Here is a 17,451-nt window from a genome sequence, read left to right as displayed (position 1 = left end):
TGTAAACTCTATCTGACTGCCAACGTCACAGTTGGCTCCAACAGCTGGTATGAAATCTATAATCCTCAGCAAATCCCTGCAGCTATGATGTAGCGATTATGAGAGTGCTGCTGAGGCAGTAATAGTAGAAAGAGACAATCACATATGTAGCTGTCACATAGAATCTCAGTGGTCAACTATTGGTCTAGATCTTGGGCCTATGGCAAGCATGTTGTCTTTCAGCACCAGCTGAAACAAGGAGAGGAGGCAGAAATATCCACTGGCATTCTCGACTGAGTGTAAATAGCAGAGGACATCTCTGTCAGTGAGACTATCTGAAAAGCAACAGCCTGCAGGTCCGCTGGCGTTTGGTGCTGCGGATGTGGTGGGTGGCCATATGCTGCTGTTCTTAATGCTTTCCTTAAATAAATAGGCCACGTGTGACGGCTGACATGCTGCTTGTTTAGACACCGCTTTCTGTTTTTTTCTGGGTGGTTTGGACAGTGAAAGTGGGTGTTGTGAAGATGAGGCCAGCTTTTAAGCCCAGGAATCTTGTTCCTTCCAAGACCTTCACTGTGGGTTAGTGTGACACTGACGTAACGGCCAGGTCAAAGAAGAGAGTTATCTTGGAGCCATGTAGGCTAATCCTGGTTGTTGCAGAGCAAGGTTAGAACACGGCAGAAACACCAACCAGGTTCGAAACCTCAGCGCAGCCTTCATTTGTGCATGTCTCAAACAATTTCAGATATTAAAAAAGTAAATAAACTGTTTGAAAAACAAACACATCAGATGGTGCAATCACAGGGTATATACTTGCAGAGATGTAAACAACATTACATGATGTTGAATAACAGTAGGGTTTGGATTGTATCCGCCCCGCTTTGCTTTCCTGGATCCCTTTAAGCTGGATTAACCCCTTCTCATTTTAAATGTAAACTAAGCTTCAGTTCAGAGTGGTTTCTGAAAAGATTATGCAAGGTACAAACTTTATTTAAGACCAGTGCAGACCCAGAGAATGTTTCACTGTGTGCATCTAAAACTAAATCATTTGGCTGTAGTAATTGGACAATAAAATCCAAAAATCCCAAAAGAACGGTGTGTCCCTCTAAAAAGAAGTTCCCTTGTTCACTGGTAGTGCCTGTTTTTTGAGTAATTTGTTCATCAGAGCGTCTTCTTCTCCTGCATGACTTCTGAAAAACCGGTCTTCCATATAGATCATAGAAAGACATCCGAAGATATATACAGATCACTGTTTTCACATCTGCTAACTGTATTTTTCCCAGCCAAAGGCATAAACCTTGATCCTGGTTTTATTAAGAACGCTGCAGAAGGAAACTTAAAATCACAGGTTCCCCAAGACCACCAACTTTAAACTGATGCTCGTCACAAAAATTGAGAAACGGAGCTTCACTGAGTCTGGCTCTGCTAGCCAAACACAGCTGCTGTTAACCTCTGCATTGCTTTAGGCTGCAGAGGTACAGCCAACAATACACTGCAAGCTCTTATCCCAGCATCTAACTGTTCTCTACTATTTTTCTGATGATCAGGTGATTCCCAGACTAGGTATAGTTTTATTAACAGCTGCCCTAAGCAATCATTTTTAGTTACCCACAGTCAAACCATTGTTGTACAACACTGCACAGAATTTATACTTGTATATTTGCATTCTGTATATCATCTTACTGTCAGTGGAGCCTCAGTGTAGAAAATAGTGATGAGAATTTTGCCGCTGAGTGTCTCAGCAAGCCTGTCCCAGCTTGCAAGCATCTGTCGACATGCACATTTCAGAAAGAGTTCAAATAGAAAAGCAAGGCCTCTGGGTGCAGGATGCGCTCACTGAGGGACAAGATGTGACTCGTATCCTATTAATAGCACTTTGGGAGATAATTCCTGCCTTGTCATCCCAGCAGCCAAACCCAAGAAGCCTTGCCAAAGGCTGCTGGATAATAATGCTTTCTTTCACCATTTCTCTTTTTTCTCTCTGTGTGTCCAACACCTAATTCAGTGTCTGCTACAGTCAATTCTGCAGCTTACTGCTATTCTTCAGATTAGGGCCAAATCCCACAATGATAAAACCAGGAGGTAATAAAATAAAGATTTCTGTTGTTTCTTATTTCCATTGAGGTGTTGGGTTTTAAGTCAGTGACATTGCCTGGAATATCAGGCTCATGGTTTTAGTTGAACTTTAGATGTTCCGTTCAGTATTTGACTTCAGAGGCAGAAAAGAAAGGGAATACACAGATTACACAAAAACACATTTGAATTTACTTCTACACCTGTGGAAAGAGACAGAAAAACAGAAACGAGAAACCACAGCGACAAACAACCATAGCATACCTAACACCACTGCTAATTAATACAAGATGTATTTAGAGGCAGAATGTATCTGTTAATACCTGAATTTGTTGTGTGTGTAGTTGCCTGAGCATGCTTGTGTATGTGAGGTTTCTCCATAGGAGTGCTCAGTATTGGATGTTGATGGTAGGCAGACATGGAGAAGGTCAGAGCCCCAGACATAGAGAGGTCCTCCAGAGAACCTCCTCCTGACCTCCAACCCCAGATGGTGAACAGAGAAGGTGGGTGTGGAAAGACCAGGCATCATTCCTCCAGGTCAAATGTGATGCTGAAGCCTGTTGTTATAGAACCCATTTAAAATGGGGCAAAGGCAATGGCTGATGGAGATGCCTCTTGATTGGTTGTTTCTGATTAGCATAATGTACTGTCATGGCATAGTGACAGATTCAACAAATGCATAAAAAAACTATTTTTACAACAGTTGCGTAATTCAGCTTTAACACAGTGATGTAGTCGTAATGTTGTATCAAAAGTTTATAAAATTGAGTTTGAACAAACAGCTGCTGTTGAGACTGATTTATTTTAACGTGCTGAAATCTGTTTTGCTCTGGCATAAAGTGAACACACTCGTCTGCGATTGCTTCTCAAGAACACTTAACAAAATAAATTGGAGTTCAAATATAGCTTAAGTGGAACCAAAAGATGGCTATCAACATGCAATTGGATTTTGTTTGTTTAGTTCAGGTGATTAAGGAAAAAAAAACGGAGCAAAAACATTACACTAGCTTCTTCTGTTCATCGTCAGATTTTGAAGTGCATTGAGATGCCAGCAGTCAACATTTAGTGAGGATGACACTTTGCAGAGAAGCAGATCCAGACTGCAGAGGCTGGACATATTGATTCTCCAGGCCCTCTCGGTTTGATCAGCTTCTGGATAACTGGGGGGCAGAGCTGCCCTTGACTCCCTCCGATGTTCTGACCCTAAAGGCACGACACGCTGCACAGACACACTTCTTCTGAAGCAGATCAGAAAAAGTGATCAGGACAGATGCTTTTGTTTACAGCAGTCTCCCCTGAACCTGCAGGTGACTTCCTAATTAAAATGAAGCATTTGGTTCTGGTCCCATTGTTTTGATGATTTCACTCATACGAGCAGCAGCAGCTCTTAGTGGATCCTGGTGTCACTCTAATGATTCCCTGTGGATCACAGTGCTCTGAACTAGGAGCACTCTCTGAATCTATACTGAAATGACACAGCATGAGTGAGAGTGGTCTAGTAGTTACAATACGCAAATTGATCTGATAAGAGAAATACTGTGAATGTATTTCTCTTATGTGAATGCATTACTGTGAATGCATTTGACAGTGGCTAATTTGCTACTTTCCGTTTATTGTACAGTTTTTGGATTCTCCAAAAACTGTATGATAAACTCACTTCAGCTGATATCTTCGCAATTTGGAAAGGCTTTTACATTTGGGAACAGTTCCTGCATTTCTTTTACAAATGTGTCCAAAACTTTAACAATATTCCCCAAATGCCAAAAAACATAATTTTGCCATTGCGTTGTTTCCATTAAATAAGAAACATATTAAAATCATGTGTGTTCACGTAAATAAAAACACATATCAAACCATCATCCATTGATACTTCCTATCTTTGTCTTTTCTGAGAGTAACAACATCCTGTTGGTGATCATGTGACTCATATGATGCGTAAAAAGTATTTTTATAGCAATTTTGCAAAATAAACTAATTTTTACACAGCTAATGGAAACACAGCTAGTGCAACGAGACCAAGCAAACTGTTACAAGCTAACAATTTAGCCTTCACATCAAAAATTAAGCTCCTGTTCTTTTCAAACAGTCAAGGTATGTTAACTGACAAAAATGAACCCTGTCTTCCAAAAAACAATAACTTTTTGTAATCTTAAATTACTTAACTGCTGTGCAGTCTGTGGTTTCCAAACTTCAGCCATAGGCAGTGCAGAAAATTGTCATTGATCGCTGATTGGCCTGATTGAAATTCTACCGGAGTTGTGGTCCAGTTGTTATGAACGTCTGACATTCTATCAATCTTTAATGATGTGCAGCTGTCATAAAGTTTTTTGTGGAAAGGTGTTATTTATCCTACTGTCCTGTAAAAGTTGAACATTAAAATAATTTTATCACAATATTGTCATACTGGCTCACAGTCAACTATATGCATTTGTCACCTTCTACTTCTGACTCATATGAAGCCTGTACAACTTTTTGGAAGGTGAAGGAGAATTGAGAGGATGGATGAAAGGTTGAGACTCCCCAGCAGCATTCTGATCATTTTACAGGGAATACAGAACATGGGGTTCGATTCTTACTGTTGGTCCTTCTCTTGTCCACAGCCGACATCTTTGAGATAATGAAACCAAAACATGTCACCATTGGTGGTCACTGGTGGTAATGAATTTTTGCACTTCTGCTGTAAAATGAGAAAAAAACAACAACTGATGTGACAGTAGTGTCTGAAAAATGACCTTTACAGAGTGAGTAATGGCTCCATGACTGCAGTGTAAGACCACTTACATGATGAACATGACGAAGAATGATACTTTTCTTCTTCTAATTGTATTTTGTCAAAAAAAAAAAAAAAAAAAAAAAAAGTACATCATAGCTATGTTGTCCTAATTCTGGCTTGATATTTGATCCATGTTTTTGGCACAGTTGACTGGATTTTGTTTTCTAATTATGGGAAAATGATTTTTGCCATTTTTTACCAGGCTAAGCATTGGCCTAAGCTGGTAAAAACTGCTTTGCTGGAGACATGGATTCTGTTGAAGTTTTAAACTTCCGAATCAGATTTTATCCAGTCAGTAACGTTTAGCTGTGTTGTGTGTAATGAACCAACTTGACTGTGAAAGAAGCTACACTATGAAGCTTACCAGAAATTATGTGTGCTGTAAACAACTGACTGTCTCCTAACTGTCCCCATGTTTCAATCATCTAGTTGTTTATTTAAAACAAATATAAATAATTTGGAACAAGCCCTCTACAATTATTCTGTCCACTTTGTGAGATGAAGTACCACACATTGCTTACAAATTACACCAGAAAGGTGGCAGAAAGTGTGGTCAAGGAGTTATTGTATGAACTGTTTTGAACCTGTGGATCAGAGAAAATGTGATCGTATTTGTGCGTTGTGCATTCATTCTGCCCTGGAGAAATGAATCACTAAGAAACTAGAATGAATTTGGCCTGCAAGACGAATGTACAGAACTTGTGAATGTGACTAATGTCAACATTAAGCACTTTAGACAGTAGAGCTCCCTGTCTGTTGAAGCTGCTGGTTTATCTTTAGAGGTAACCCGCCTCTGGAAGACTGAGGCACAGATAAAGCAAATAGGTTTGATTGTTTTGCTGGTTTAATGAGAGTAGATTACATCACACTGATGAACAGCCTCGTCTGCTAAACAAGGGCTAGCATGCCACACAACAAACCATGCAGGTACTGATAAAAGCGCCTGCTCCTCATTTGTTCGGATCAACATGACTGTGAAAGACCATTAGCACAGAGTGGGTCAGTTTATTTGTTAAGGCAATTGATTGCTACAAAGGACAGAAACAGATATGAGTCGTGACATGCGCGGGAAAATCATCCAGACAGCCTTTGAGCAGACACTGAGCATCCACTGCGGGCAGCCTCCTTTTTGTGTTCGGAGTGATCCTCAATGCTAGAACAAAGAAGGAAAGCATAACAAATAAACCCAGGGCAGAAATGGAGATTAGTTGGATCCACACACTCTGATTTGTTCACTCTTTGTCTCAGCAGGCATGCGGTGATTTAATTAACTTCTGATAAAATATTATAAACAAATATGTACACTCTGTAATATAGGCATCTAAAACCATTCTCTCAGTAAATGTACAGTTACTGTAAACATGCACTCTGTAACCACTGAGTCCAGCTGGTACCCAGGCTCCTTTTCTGCACATGCTGTTGTTACATTGGAACATTTCAGCATCAAACTGGCCGCTAAGATGGATGTAACTGACTGATGAACAACATCCCGGATTCCTAAATGAAGCTGAAGTGACACCTGCGACTGGTTTTAATGATGCCTGGCCTGAGCACGGACTCAGTGGCTGTTAAAGGGAGTCAGGGTGTGAAGGCATTGAACGCCCAACCCTACAGTGGAGCTCAGTTTGGAGCGTCAGAACATCTTGGTCTCCCTCTGCCCTATAGCAGCACACTTTTTCACATCATCTAATTCACATCATGTGAATGTCATGGCAGATTAAAGGGTTCATTCATTTTTTTTAAGTGATGTTCTGTTCACAATTTTATCAGGAGTAGTTTCCTAAGTAGTGGCAAATGTATCATGTGAGTTTGCAGTGAAGAAAGTAAATCCTCAGAGCAGTGGAAGGCTACAGGCTAGGATGCATTTAGCTTATTTTAGACACTTAAAGTAGCTGTGTAAGCTACTCAACAAAAATAGGTTATTTTAGTTTTTTAAAAGAACTCAAAGGGAAAATGTTCACACCTGGAGGAACCAGTGTTGTTTGTCCATGTTGATTCCACAATGATTTCAATTGAACCTCAAAATATTAAATATAATCACAACTTCTTTATTATTGTTTATTCAACAAATATGAAGCTAAAATTGAAAAAAGGAAACTTCCGGATTAAATACCTCAAATTTCCTGAATGACTTGAAATCTCCCACAATTTCAATGAGGTCTGGACTTCAACTAGACCATTGCAACTTTGACTCTATGCAGGCATTATTTTTTAGATTTGCTGCTGTTTTGGAGTCATTGTTTGGTTGATAAATCAGTTTCAAACTTCTGCTGTCAGATAGAAGACTTGACCGCTGGTTGTAGAGTTCATAGTCAGTTTTGTGGTTCATTCAGGTGTGAATATTTCTCTCTGCATCCTTTCAGTGAAAGCCATACTTGTGTCTGTATATCGGTCCTGTCATGAACTTTAACATTCACCATGCAAACTGGTGACAGCATGATCTAACATGAAGGTCCTTTGCTTTTGTTTAGCTGTTTCTCTGACCATCTGGTGTAAATGTGCTAAGACCTCCACCTCTGGAGAGGTTGGCAGCTGCTTTACTGCTCCTCTGTCTTCTGAGTTACTACTAAGTTTTTTCATACACATCATTACCATTTTAGCTTCCCCTTTATTTAATAAATAGCAACAGTGTAGAGGCTGGTGTATGTTTTCTCAGACTTGAGGTTAGATTTAAATCATTTTAGAACCTGGCAAAGAACATGTTTTGGTATGGTGAACTTCAGAGTTTAGCTGGAGTGAACTTTCTTTGCACCATGATGATATAATTTGATCTGATTAGATGGACTGAAAAAGTGCTTTTGGAGACCGACTGCATCAGTGGAACGGTGATCTGAGCCAAAACTTGCCACATTTCAACAATATATTAAAAGACATTCATGTGTACATTTACAGTACATGTGGGCAAGACCTAGTTTCCAGAAATATACATATTCTATCTGCATATACTCTTCTAATATATTTTGTCGGGACAGTATACATTTGCTATAAACACCAAACCAAGCTTTAACATTACTACATATTTCATTTCAAACAATTTTCTTTTTTTTTTTTCATTAACTCCTGATGGACCTTGGTGAAGGTTTGGCAGCTCTCCCTCAAAGTATGACTCAACTACTAAGGGTCAAGTCTCAATAGCTGCATTTCCATTGACCACATAATTTGGCATTTCAAAAATAAACTCGCTCTTGTTTTTTGCCGTTAGGATGAATAAGGTGTTTTTTTTTTCCTTTGGCTGTCTCAAAATTTATGTGCATTTCTACAAAACTGCAAGCAACAGGATGTTGCCATTAGTGAAAACCACAAAGAAGATGGCAGGAAGTAGTTGGAGGATGATGGCATGTTTTTAACAACTCATCGCCTGAATAAACTTATTCACCTGTGATCTTAATTGCGTTTCTTATTTAATGGAAACAATTCAATTGCAAAATGTTTTTTTTTCCAACATTAACAGAATAGTGACAAAAGTTTTGCTCACATTTGTAATGGAAACGCAGCTAGTGACAGAGACTCTCCCTGCAATGGACATACACATTTGTTTGACCTAGATTAATAAAAGTTAGAAGTGGCCCATGCTTCAGCAGGCCTCAGGGCTTTTGACGCCGCTGGAAGTGTGTGTTGTACTGTGCGCAGGAGCTGATTCTACTGAAATCAGGAATTTAGTGTTACAGCACATGCATCACTTTTCGAACAGAAAGCAAGACTGAACCACATTGTCTCTATGATCTACTTTCAGTCCAGATTGATATCGTAGCAACAGTGGAAGTTTTCCGTGCCGGGAGCCTCCGCCGGATTGTCCGAACAGTCGGGGAAAGGTCTCTAAGGGGTTTCTTTTTGTAGGACAGTGATACTACAGATTCTAAGTCCCTGCATGCTTCTGTCCTTTTGGGCCACTGTTACACCACGACACCATAAATCTGCAAGCGCAGTCAGTTAATAATGAATGAGGCCTTTCCTTTGCTGTGGCGTGATGAGAGTCTGTGGGGAGACCCGGGGACCAATGCTCTTACAAGCAGCTGTTGTTTCATTATTCATCTCACAGGATCTCACTGTGTTCACCTGGCTGCCCCTCCCCCCCCTCTTCTCTCCCAGTCATAGTGTTTCGGTCTTTAATGGACGATCGTGTGACCTGCCTCTGTGACCGTCTGGACCAAGCAGCAGAACTCAGCTGGCTGGGGTCGTATTGGTGTGTGACTCAGGTTTTCAAGTAGCTGAGGGAAAGGATGTTTTCGGACTCCAGGATGATGGTTGGTTCCGTTTGTTCTGAGAATAAAATTTTTGTTCTCGCGCAACGTCAGGAACAAAAATTAATTTCTCAGGTCTATAATCCAACCTGCCTGTTGTTTGGCAGCAGGAAGTTGTAATGGTTAAATGTGTGTGTGTTTCTGAGTCGGGGTGTTTGAGTCCTACTCGCGGCTGTATTTGCTTTTCCTGAAGTTGAAGAAGGAAGTCTTCTGGGTCGGGCCCAGCAACATGGGGACCTGGTTTTTGTGCGTGATGATAACCTGAGGGAGTGAAGAAAGAAAAAATGACAGAATCCGCTTTAAAAATATTGCTTAACAAGCTTACTAGACTGACAGTCATCTTTTATTAGAATTTTACGGGAAAAAAAATTGACAAGAGAGGCTTTACTGCACAGTGACAATTAACTGACTGCCCTTGTGAGATGAATAATGTGCTGTGAGATTTGAAGGAATGACATTGTTGGGTGTCAAAGCCTGACATGGCCAGTATGAAAGCTTGGTGTTGTTCTACAAAAGTAGCCAAGAGCTTAGCTTACCATGTTAACACTCTCTGTTAGCTTTCTATATTAGCTTGCTATGTTAACTCTGAAAGGTCTGACCGCTACGGCCCCATCCTTTATTCATATTCCTTCAACATTATGGCTTTTGTCCATTACAACCCCAAAATATCGATGTATTTTATTTGAGGATTTATGTGAGAGACTGGCACAATGGAGCGCACAATTGTAAGGTGGAATAAAATTCAGATTGTTGTCTAAATATCTGAAAGACAATGCATGTCACTCTGTTATGCAGTGACATGGGAAGTTTGTCAAGCTTTAAAGTAAGAGACCACAGAGAATCAGAACTACAACAACATGTTTAGTCAAAGTCTTTACCTGAATCCAACTAAGTTTAACTTTGCTAATGTACTCCTAACATGTTTGCTTAATACTGATGCGTTCCAATGCCTCCCTGTATCCTCTTTGATATTTCTGATGTGGTAAAACAGATAGCTGAGAGAAATACTTTGAACCATTTGACTAAATAAGTATGGTTCTACCAGCAGTAGTCAGGGTGGTTGGAATTTGTGAATGAAAGGGTTTTGGAGGAAACAAATAGGTCCTCTCACCGTGCAGGGAGGCTGTATCCATGGCTCACCATCGATCTGCATGGGCAGCCGCCGAGAAGTCCTGGAAAAACACAGCACAGGGATGATGGGTGAGGAGCAGAGGTTGGTAAAAGTGGGCGATGGTCATGAAGGTCAGATATCACACATCTCTGAGGCAAGAGGGACGTCTGCTAACTCTATCCCAGTGTCAGGGTCAGACACTGCTCTCTTTGTTCCCATGAGAGCAGATCCCAGACAGGCCCCAGTCTTTAAACTCCCCAAACCCACTGTTCACACACAGATACACACACACACACAGCCAAAGTTGGTTTAAGACTTTTGTGGATGCCTCTGTGACTGAAGAAACACGCTGTGGGAGAACGGCTGGGATGAATACGCTTTTAATTCTGGTCTAGGAAACTGAACGAGAGTCCAGGTCCCTCAGATCCACTATAACACAGACTGCTGTCCTAACCAACGTCCTCTCCTTGTTACATTAGCTGACACACAGTGGACACACATCTGAAGTAGGTCAATGTCACTTCCTCCACTCTGAACTCCTTATCAGAAACTTTAGTTTTGAATATTATGAAACAATGAGAATTGCTTTCAAGCAACTTTAAATGTTAAAGTTTTGTTTTATGTTAGTTTGTTGTTAAAGATGGAGAAAAACTGTCCATTAACCTGCTGTCTCTGCATGAAACGCCAACTTAAAGCTGCAGTATGTACAGTAACTTTTATAAAAAAAATATGTTTTTTACATATTTGTTAAAACTGTCAGCATGTGGTGACAGGATAATATGAGACAGATAATCTGTGAAAAGATCAAGTTCCATCTGAATAAATTCACCGCTCCTGATCAAAAGTAACCAATCAGAGGCAAACCCTCCCATTATCTGCCATCATCAGTGGCATTCATGACAGATTGCGAATTGGGATTGCGCTCTAACAAGTGTTTTATTTTGGCTTAGTGGTGAAAACTCATTTTTAATTTTTTGTGTTGAATTACTTTAAAACTTGCACATTTTTAACTTACAGTAACTTTTTATTTTGACTTTACTTGAATCTAGTTCAATACAGACAATGTCTGACTCCTCATTCACCAGAACCCTCACAAATAACAACAAATCCTTTCACCCAGAACTCGCAGCAGGAACAATAACCTCTGCTGATGGAAACAGCATCTGTTGTCTGCTAGAAACACATGACCCTCCTCGTCTCATTAATTACCCATGACTAGTTCAATACAGTTTATTGATAGCCTGTGATTACCATGCACTTCACTGGTTGCCTTTGGTACTATAGCTAATGGGTAACCAGTGGTTTTCTGTTCTATTTGCAGAACTTGAAACTGAACACAGACTCTTCTTCATCCTCAGCCTGTCAGTCCAAAGTCCCCACTGCTTGCTTTGTAAAGCACACAGCTATGATATATAATTTATCAGCTAGAAGGATGTTATTGTTTAGACATGAAGGCACATAAACCCTCAAAAGGAATGCATTTTTTACTCTGCATGTACAGGGGAGGTATGTATTTTATGTTCTGTGTGGTTGAACTGGAACACATAGAATGGCTAGTGACAGAGAAAGGCTGAAGCTGAGCAGTGGAAGGAGCTTCAGTTTGGGGACAGGATGGCGGCGGCAGCTGACCTGATGGTGATGCTGGAGCACTGAGCAAGTCTGCGTCCTGCGCTCTTCAGCCCAGTGTAGATCTGCCCCATTTCTATTGCCCCCTCCAGGCCCACCACCTCCAAGAGCTGATCACTGAAGTCTGGAAGGCAGCAGAGAAACACAAACAGAGAGAAATTCACAGGGTTTACCAACGAAAAGAGAGATCCAAGTAAGGTCCAGTTAAGACAATACTAACGTAAAACACTGATAATATCTCCAAGCACCAATGTGATAATCTTAATAGTCTATGTTTTTTCTTGTCAAAGTTCATTTGTTCAGTCAGTGCTATTAGGAGAAGAACAACAAGAAAGTAAAGCTGACAAAAACATGTCGAGTTGGTCAAACATCTCAAAATAAACTGCAGCAAACCTTCTTTCAAATATTTCAGAAAGTACATTTAGGAATTCTAAATTTAATGTGAAATAAATAATAAAGCATGGCATTGCTCAGAGTACAAAGTGTATATCTAGGCTGAATAGATCTGCCCTTATGGATCGAGCATATCATCACCTGATCTAGAATTTATTCTTCAATATCATGGAGATATTAATATTGGATCTCCATGCATCTTCTTTGGTGAACACCAAATTATTTACACACACTTCCACCACACACACCTCCTCTCCCATGATAGAAATAGTGTTTGGCATAATTGTTTTTTCAGGAGTGTTTCTTGAAATGCCAGGACTCTGACCTGTGTTGAAATGATCAGCTCCTTTGCTGATCTGATATAAAACCCTCTGTATCACAAGTCCCTCATCAATCCAATGTCAGTTTAACATGTATTATTCCTGCTTCAGTTTAATTCAATTAAACGTCATTACCCTGAAGACTATTTGCTGTACAATTTGCTGTACAAATAGTCTTTTTTCATGTGTGCAATTACACAAATGAAAAAACATACAACAACCTAATCAACGACAACAATCTTTCAGTGCAGAACAGAGTTGATCAATCTGACAGCAGTGGCAAAGACAGAACTCTCAGATTTCCATTGTCTGTTGGTTTCATCATTGTGCATCTCCGTCCTGATCCAAGGCTGGGCAATGACTAAAACACCTTCATGATTCTGAAAAGCTAATCCTTAAGTTACTTTCTAGACCACTAATCCTGTTTTGTAATACAGGCTTTGATGTGTTCTGATGACAGTATACAGTAAATCTGCTGTGTTCACAATCCCCTCAGAACAGTCCACGCGTTCAGCAACATTTCACCTGTAAAGCCTTCAGGCACTGGAGAATAATGCTGCCTCCACCTGAACTTCCTTTCCCTTTTTCCATGTGTGTGCAGAACGCCTGACACGCCACGACAGGCTGGATTTGATTTTCTCCTGCTGAAAGGAGCCCACAGAGGGACAGCAATCTGGCACTGAAACTTTAATGTGTGCAAAACAATTCTGCTTTGTGTTTATGTTCAACGTGCTTAAAGACACAAGGATTATGCTCTTCTGCAGTTCATCTTAACTCATAAGTGATCTCTGAACGTCTCCATTCAAAGCAGACCCAGGAACTCCTTCAGATTCTTTGTGGGATGAATTTCAAGCTGAAAATCAGAGAATTGTTTTGTCCTCTCGGCCGGCGTGATAATTTGTGAGGTGTGACATCAGAAAGTGTTGGCGGCAACTCGGCCACACTAATTAAGTGTTGTGGCAAACGGATCACATGGCAACAGAAACCAAGATGACTTGGTTTCCTCTACTTCTCCATTCTCTTCTTCCTGCCATCACTTAGTTTGTTCTGATGAATGAACGTTGCGGTTTGGCACCAAACTTAATGCCATTCTCTGAACCCAAATGCAATTCACTGAAAGAATGCTCTGTCTAAGACGAAGTAAAGTAAGATGACCAAAAAGGAAGGTTTAAAGAAGTTTCCTTTACAAGTTAAAAGAAAGTCATCTACATTAGCGCTGAAGCACCTTCAGTACCTTCAATACCTCTTAATAAAATCAAATGGAGATCAACTAATCCGTAGAAGTCAATAATACAGCTGTTCTCTGAAGGTTGAAGGGGAAGTAAAGGCTTGGAAACTACAGAGCCGAGAGGAGTTTTGTCCTCGAAGGTGTCGATTGGTTTCTACCAAGCATTTTGCACATATGAATGGTTGCCAGGGGAGATTAAAGGATTTCTGAAACATGCATGAAAGTATCAGAGCAACACTCTGGATATGCTTTTGACGAGGGAATAATATTAACATGATCTAAAGCTAAAAAAGAGTTGTTTTTACATGGCACTGCCCCTTTAACAACAACATCCCAAGCTCTGAACATGACATAGTTGTCTGTTCAATCCATAGTCTGAAGAGCCAGGTTGGAGCAACTGCAAACCTACTGAGTCATTATTGTCCTCCTAAATATACAGAAGCAAATAGAGGATTATTCAGAAAAGCAGCCAAGAGACCCTTGGTATCAGAAGTGCAGAGCTATAAAGAAAAGCTGATCACAGTTTATGGTAAAATAGATGGAGCTGAATAGAGGACAACTCTGGGAGGAAACCTGTTAAAAGTTTGGATAATCCATCCAGATCATGCAGTGCATGCTAACTGGATAAAGTGGAAGATAAACAGATCATTGGATTTCTTGGTGTTGAAAGCAAAATAGTGTTCCCTAAAATCTACATCAATGCTGGCATGATAAAAGTAGAAAAAGGATTGCTAAAGGTACTGATGGGATAACCCCTCCCATAGTAAACCAGAACATGGTGCTGGGAAGACTCTGTGATCACGTTGACCTCCAGTTCAGAGTTCACCACATTACGTTCCTTCAAAAAGAATCATCTGCACACTGTCTGCTGGAAGTGCCATAAACATTTCCAGTGTGTGATGCCATTGATCCCTTACTGAATAGCTCTGGGTAAATACTCTATGACTGACTTTCAGACCTAAATATGTTAGCATGACATCTTTAAAAGCAGCATTTTTCTATATCAGTTTATGACCAGAGGTCCTCCCATCCTAACTTCAGAATGAGTCTTCTTCAAGTATTACAGAAGAATCACTGATTCGTTTTTTGATCTGCGGTTGTTTTCTGAATAAAGACTCTTTGTTTCAGGGCAGAGGTGGAATGAGGAGTGTGGAATCACCATCCAGGAGTCTCTCAGGCCCCCAAGGGTCTCAGCACTGCATGCTACCCTGACAAGCTGCAGCTAGCCCTGCAGCCTGTTGGGACTGGAACTGCTGGCTCCGTGTGTGTCTGTTTCAGTGTGAACAATGGTAATCATTTTCCACCCATGCCAGAGCATGGTCGACTGTGTTTATGGCTCCCAGTCATCAAGAAAAATTCAGAGCTGAGTTTGTTAGTAGGTGTGAAGTGTGGGAGGGGGAACGAGCAGCACTGCACTGTAATTAATGGGCTGCACTGCTAACCTTACTAATCTGGTCCATGATGGCTAAAGTGCCTCAATTCATTTCAGTTCAATTCAATTGAATCTGATCCCTGAGGGCCAACATAAAGACACAGTTAAGTAGAACAAAGGATATATGAAAGGCCAAAGCAACCACACTATCTGTGTTTCCATTACAAATGCAAGCTAAACTTTGTCAATATTCTTCCAATGTTGAAAAAACACAAATTCACAATTGTGCAGTTTCCATTAAAATGAGAGACATTTTAATGGAAAACCACATGTGAATAAGTCTGTTCAAGCAATAAGTCATAAAAAGAAATGAGTGCATGGTCCTGAAACTACTTCCTGTCGTCCTCTTCTGTGTGGCTGGTGCCAGAGCTGGCACATCGTCAACAAATGGATGTTGTTGACCATGTCACTTGTGTGATGCAAACAAAGTGTTTCCATTGCACTTTTGCCAAATGAACCAATTTCGCTAGGGAGCAGAAAAGAAGAAAAACACCTTTTCCTACGATAAGGTGTTTTCAATATGATTTTTAATAAACAGTTTTCCAACTGTTTACTGAAAAAACACGTTTTTTTTCTAAATTGTTATGTTTCCCTTAAGCAACTGTATTTTTGGAATGGTAAATTTTGCAAATATATGGTCAGATTATGGCTCACATTCGCAGCTATTTTGCAGAGTCTTCTAGTAAAAAGGGCTGGTGCATGACCAAACAATGTAATAAATTACTAAAACATAGGAACATAGATTGGATATATTTTCAACCCCAGCATGTCCATCGAGACAGAGATTTAAACAGCAAAACCAAGAGAGAGTTAAGGCTGAACTTCAACAGCAATAAGTTGGTTGTTATTCAGCGTTTCATGTCAGTTGTCTGCTTTTGGGAAAACTATCCAGTATATGACTCATTTTCTTTGGAATGTTGCTCTGTCTTTAGACAGAACAGTCATATTTAAAAAGTTAGAATAATGATCCAATCAGGTTTTTCTGTCAAACTAAAAGTACTTTGTGAAAATAGCAACCTTTATACAAGTATTAAACATATTTTGCGTTAGGCCCAAGTTAAACATGTTTTCATTTTCTGGGGTTGTAAGCAGAAAATAATCATAGTTACCAAAAATGAAAGCTAGAACAAATCTAGTCTGTGTGGAATTAATTTATACAAAGTATTTTACCAAGTGATGAAGTTACTGAAATAAATTATTTTTTTGACAACATTTTTATTTATTAACAGATATTTAATGGACAGCATACTTATCCAGACATATTTTTAAAAAAAGAATAACACGTTAAAACCTTTAAATGTGACTTCACTTTAACGAACACAATCCAACATCCACTTTACCAAAGTAATGAAAGAACGGGACTTTAAATATTCTGATTTGTATGAATTCTTTCTGCCTCAATGTAAAAATGCAACAACAGAGCAACAATGTAAACAGAGCCAGGGTTACTCAACACAAAGTGTTTATATTAAGTCATGGAATTGGAGAAAAACAGGAAATACTGATATGAGGAGAAGGCAAACAGCTTTCCTGCTCAAAGATGAAGAGAAACTGAGAATACTAGAAAGGAACATTTAAACAACTTCGAGGCAAACATATGGCACCGTGGAGAACATCACTCAAAACGCTACTGGCAACAAAACACATTCATGCACACAAACTGTACAATGTTTTCATTTTGCATTCTCCAATATTGCATAATTCAACTATCTGACCTTCATAAACAGAGTGAATCCCCTGGAATGTGCTGGTAATGTAAATCAAGTCAAATATATCTATGATGAACTTCACTCACTGTCATTTTAAGGTGCTTTGGTAACTGCTTGTGACACTATTTCACTTTAAACATTACATATATTCATCTCCTGTCTTTTTTTTTGGGAAAGATGTTTGCAGAAATATTAACTTTTTCTGTAAGGTCATATTATGGCAAAAATAAAGCTTAATAAATCTGCAACTTTGAACACATTTAAAAAAAAATTAAAATAGGTGCCACAAAATCAGTTGTTACTCCACAAATATCACAAAAAAGTATCGCAACTTTCTGGAGGGACTGTCTAGAACTTCACTTTTAAAGACGGCAATGTAATCACAGATTTTGTAAAAGCAATTTCTGTTTTCTCTTTAACTGTTGTGAAGAAAAACAGCTGAAAAGTTCTTCTCTAATTTGTGAATAAATGCATAATTTGTTCTTGACAAGAAAAGTTTTACAGTAAAAATTAATCAATCAAATGGAGCCCAAACCTAAAGAGCTTCAGCTTTCAACATCATTCAT

General features: G+C 39.6%; 1 protein-coding gene across 4 annotated transcripts in view; it reads right to left on the bottom strand.

Moving 5' to 3' along the window:
- Window positions 1–5,590: 5,590 nt before the first annotated feature.
- LOC129379223 (diacylglycerol kinase beta) overlaps window positions 5,591–17,451 on the bottom strand; it is a 108,877-nt gene continuing 97,016 nt past the window's right edge. For 3 of the 4 annotated variants that reach the window (XM_055059894.1, XM_055059895.1, XM_055059893.1), the window contains exons 24-27: window positions 11,807–11,927; window positions 10,178–10,238; window positions 9,233–9,327; window positions 5,591–5,978 (exon numbers count right to left, since the gene is read on the bottom strand). In XM_055059894.1, coding sequence (XP_054915869.1) covers window positions 5,900–5,978; window positions 9,233–9,327; window positions 10,178–10,238; window positions 11,807–11,927 — 356 coding nt within the window. In that variant the 3' untranslated portion in view covers window positions 5,591–5,899. The remainder of the gene's footprint in view (window positions 5,979–9,232; window positions 9,328–10,177; window positions 10,239–11,806; window positions 11,928–17,451) is intronic. The other variant, XM_055059896.1, reaches the window with a different exon arrangement.

Source organism: Poeciliopsis prolifica, unplaced genomic scaffold (assembly GCF_027474105.1).
Source record: "Poeciliopsis prolifica strain line A6 unplaced genomic scaffold, Auburn_PproV2 SCAFFOLD056, whole genome shotgun sequence".
Lineage (NCBI taxonomy): Eukaryota > Metazoa > Chordata > Actinopteri > Cyprinodontiformes > Poeciliidae > Poeciliopsis > Poeciliopsis prolifica.
Note: the sequence above shows the minus strand (reverse complement) of the source record. Positions and strands in the feature narration are given on the sequence as shown.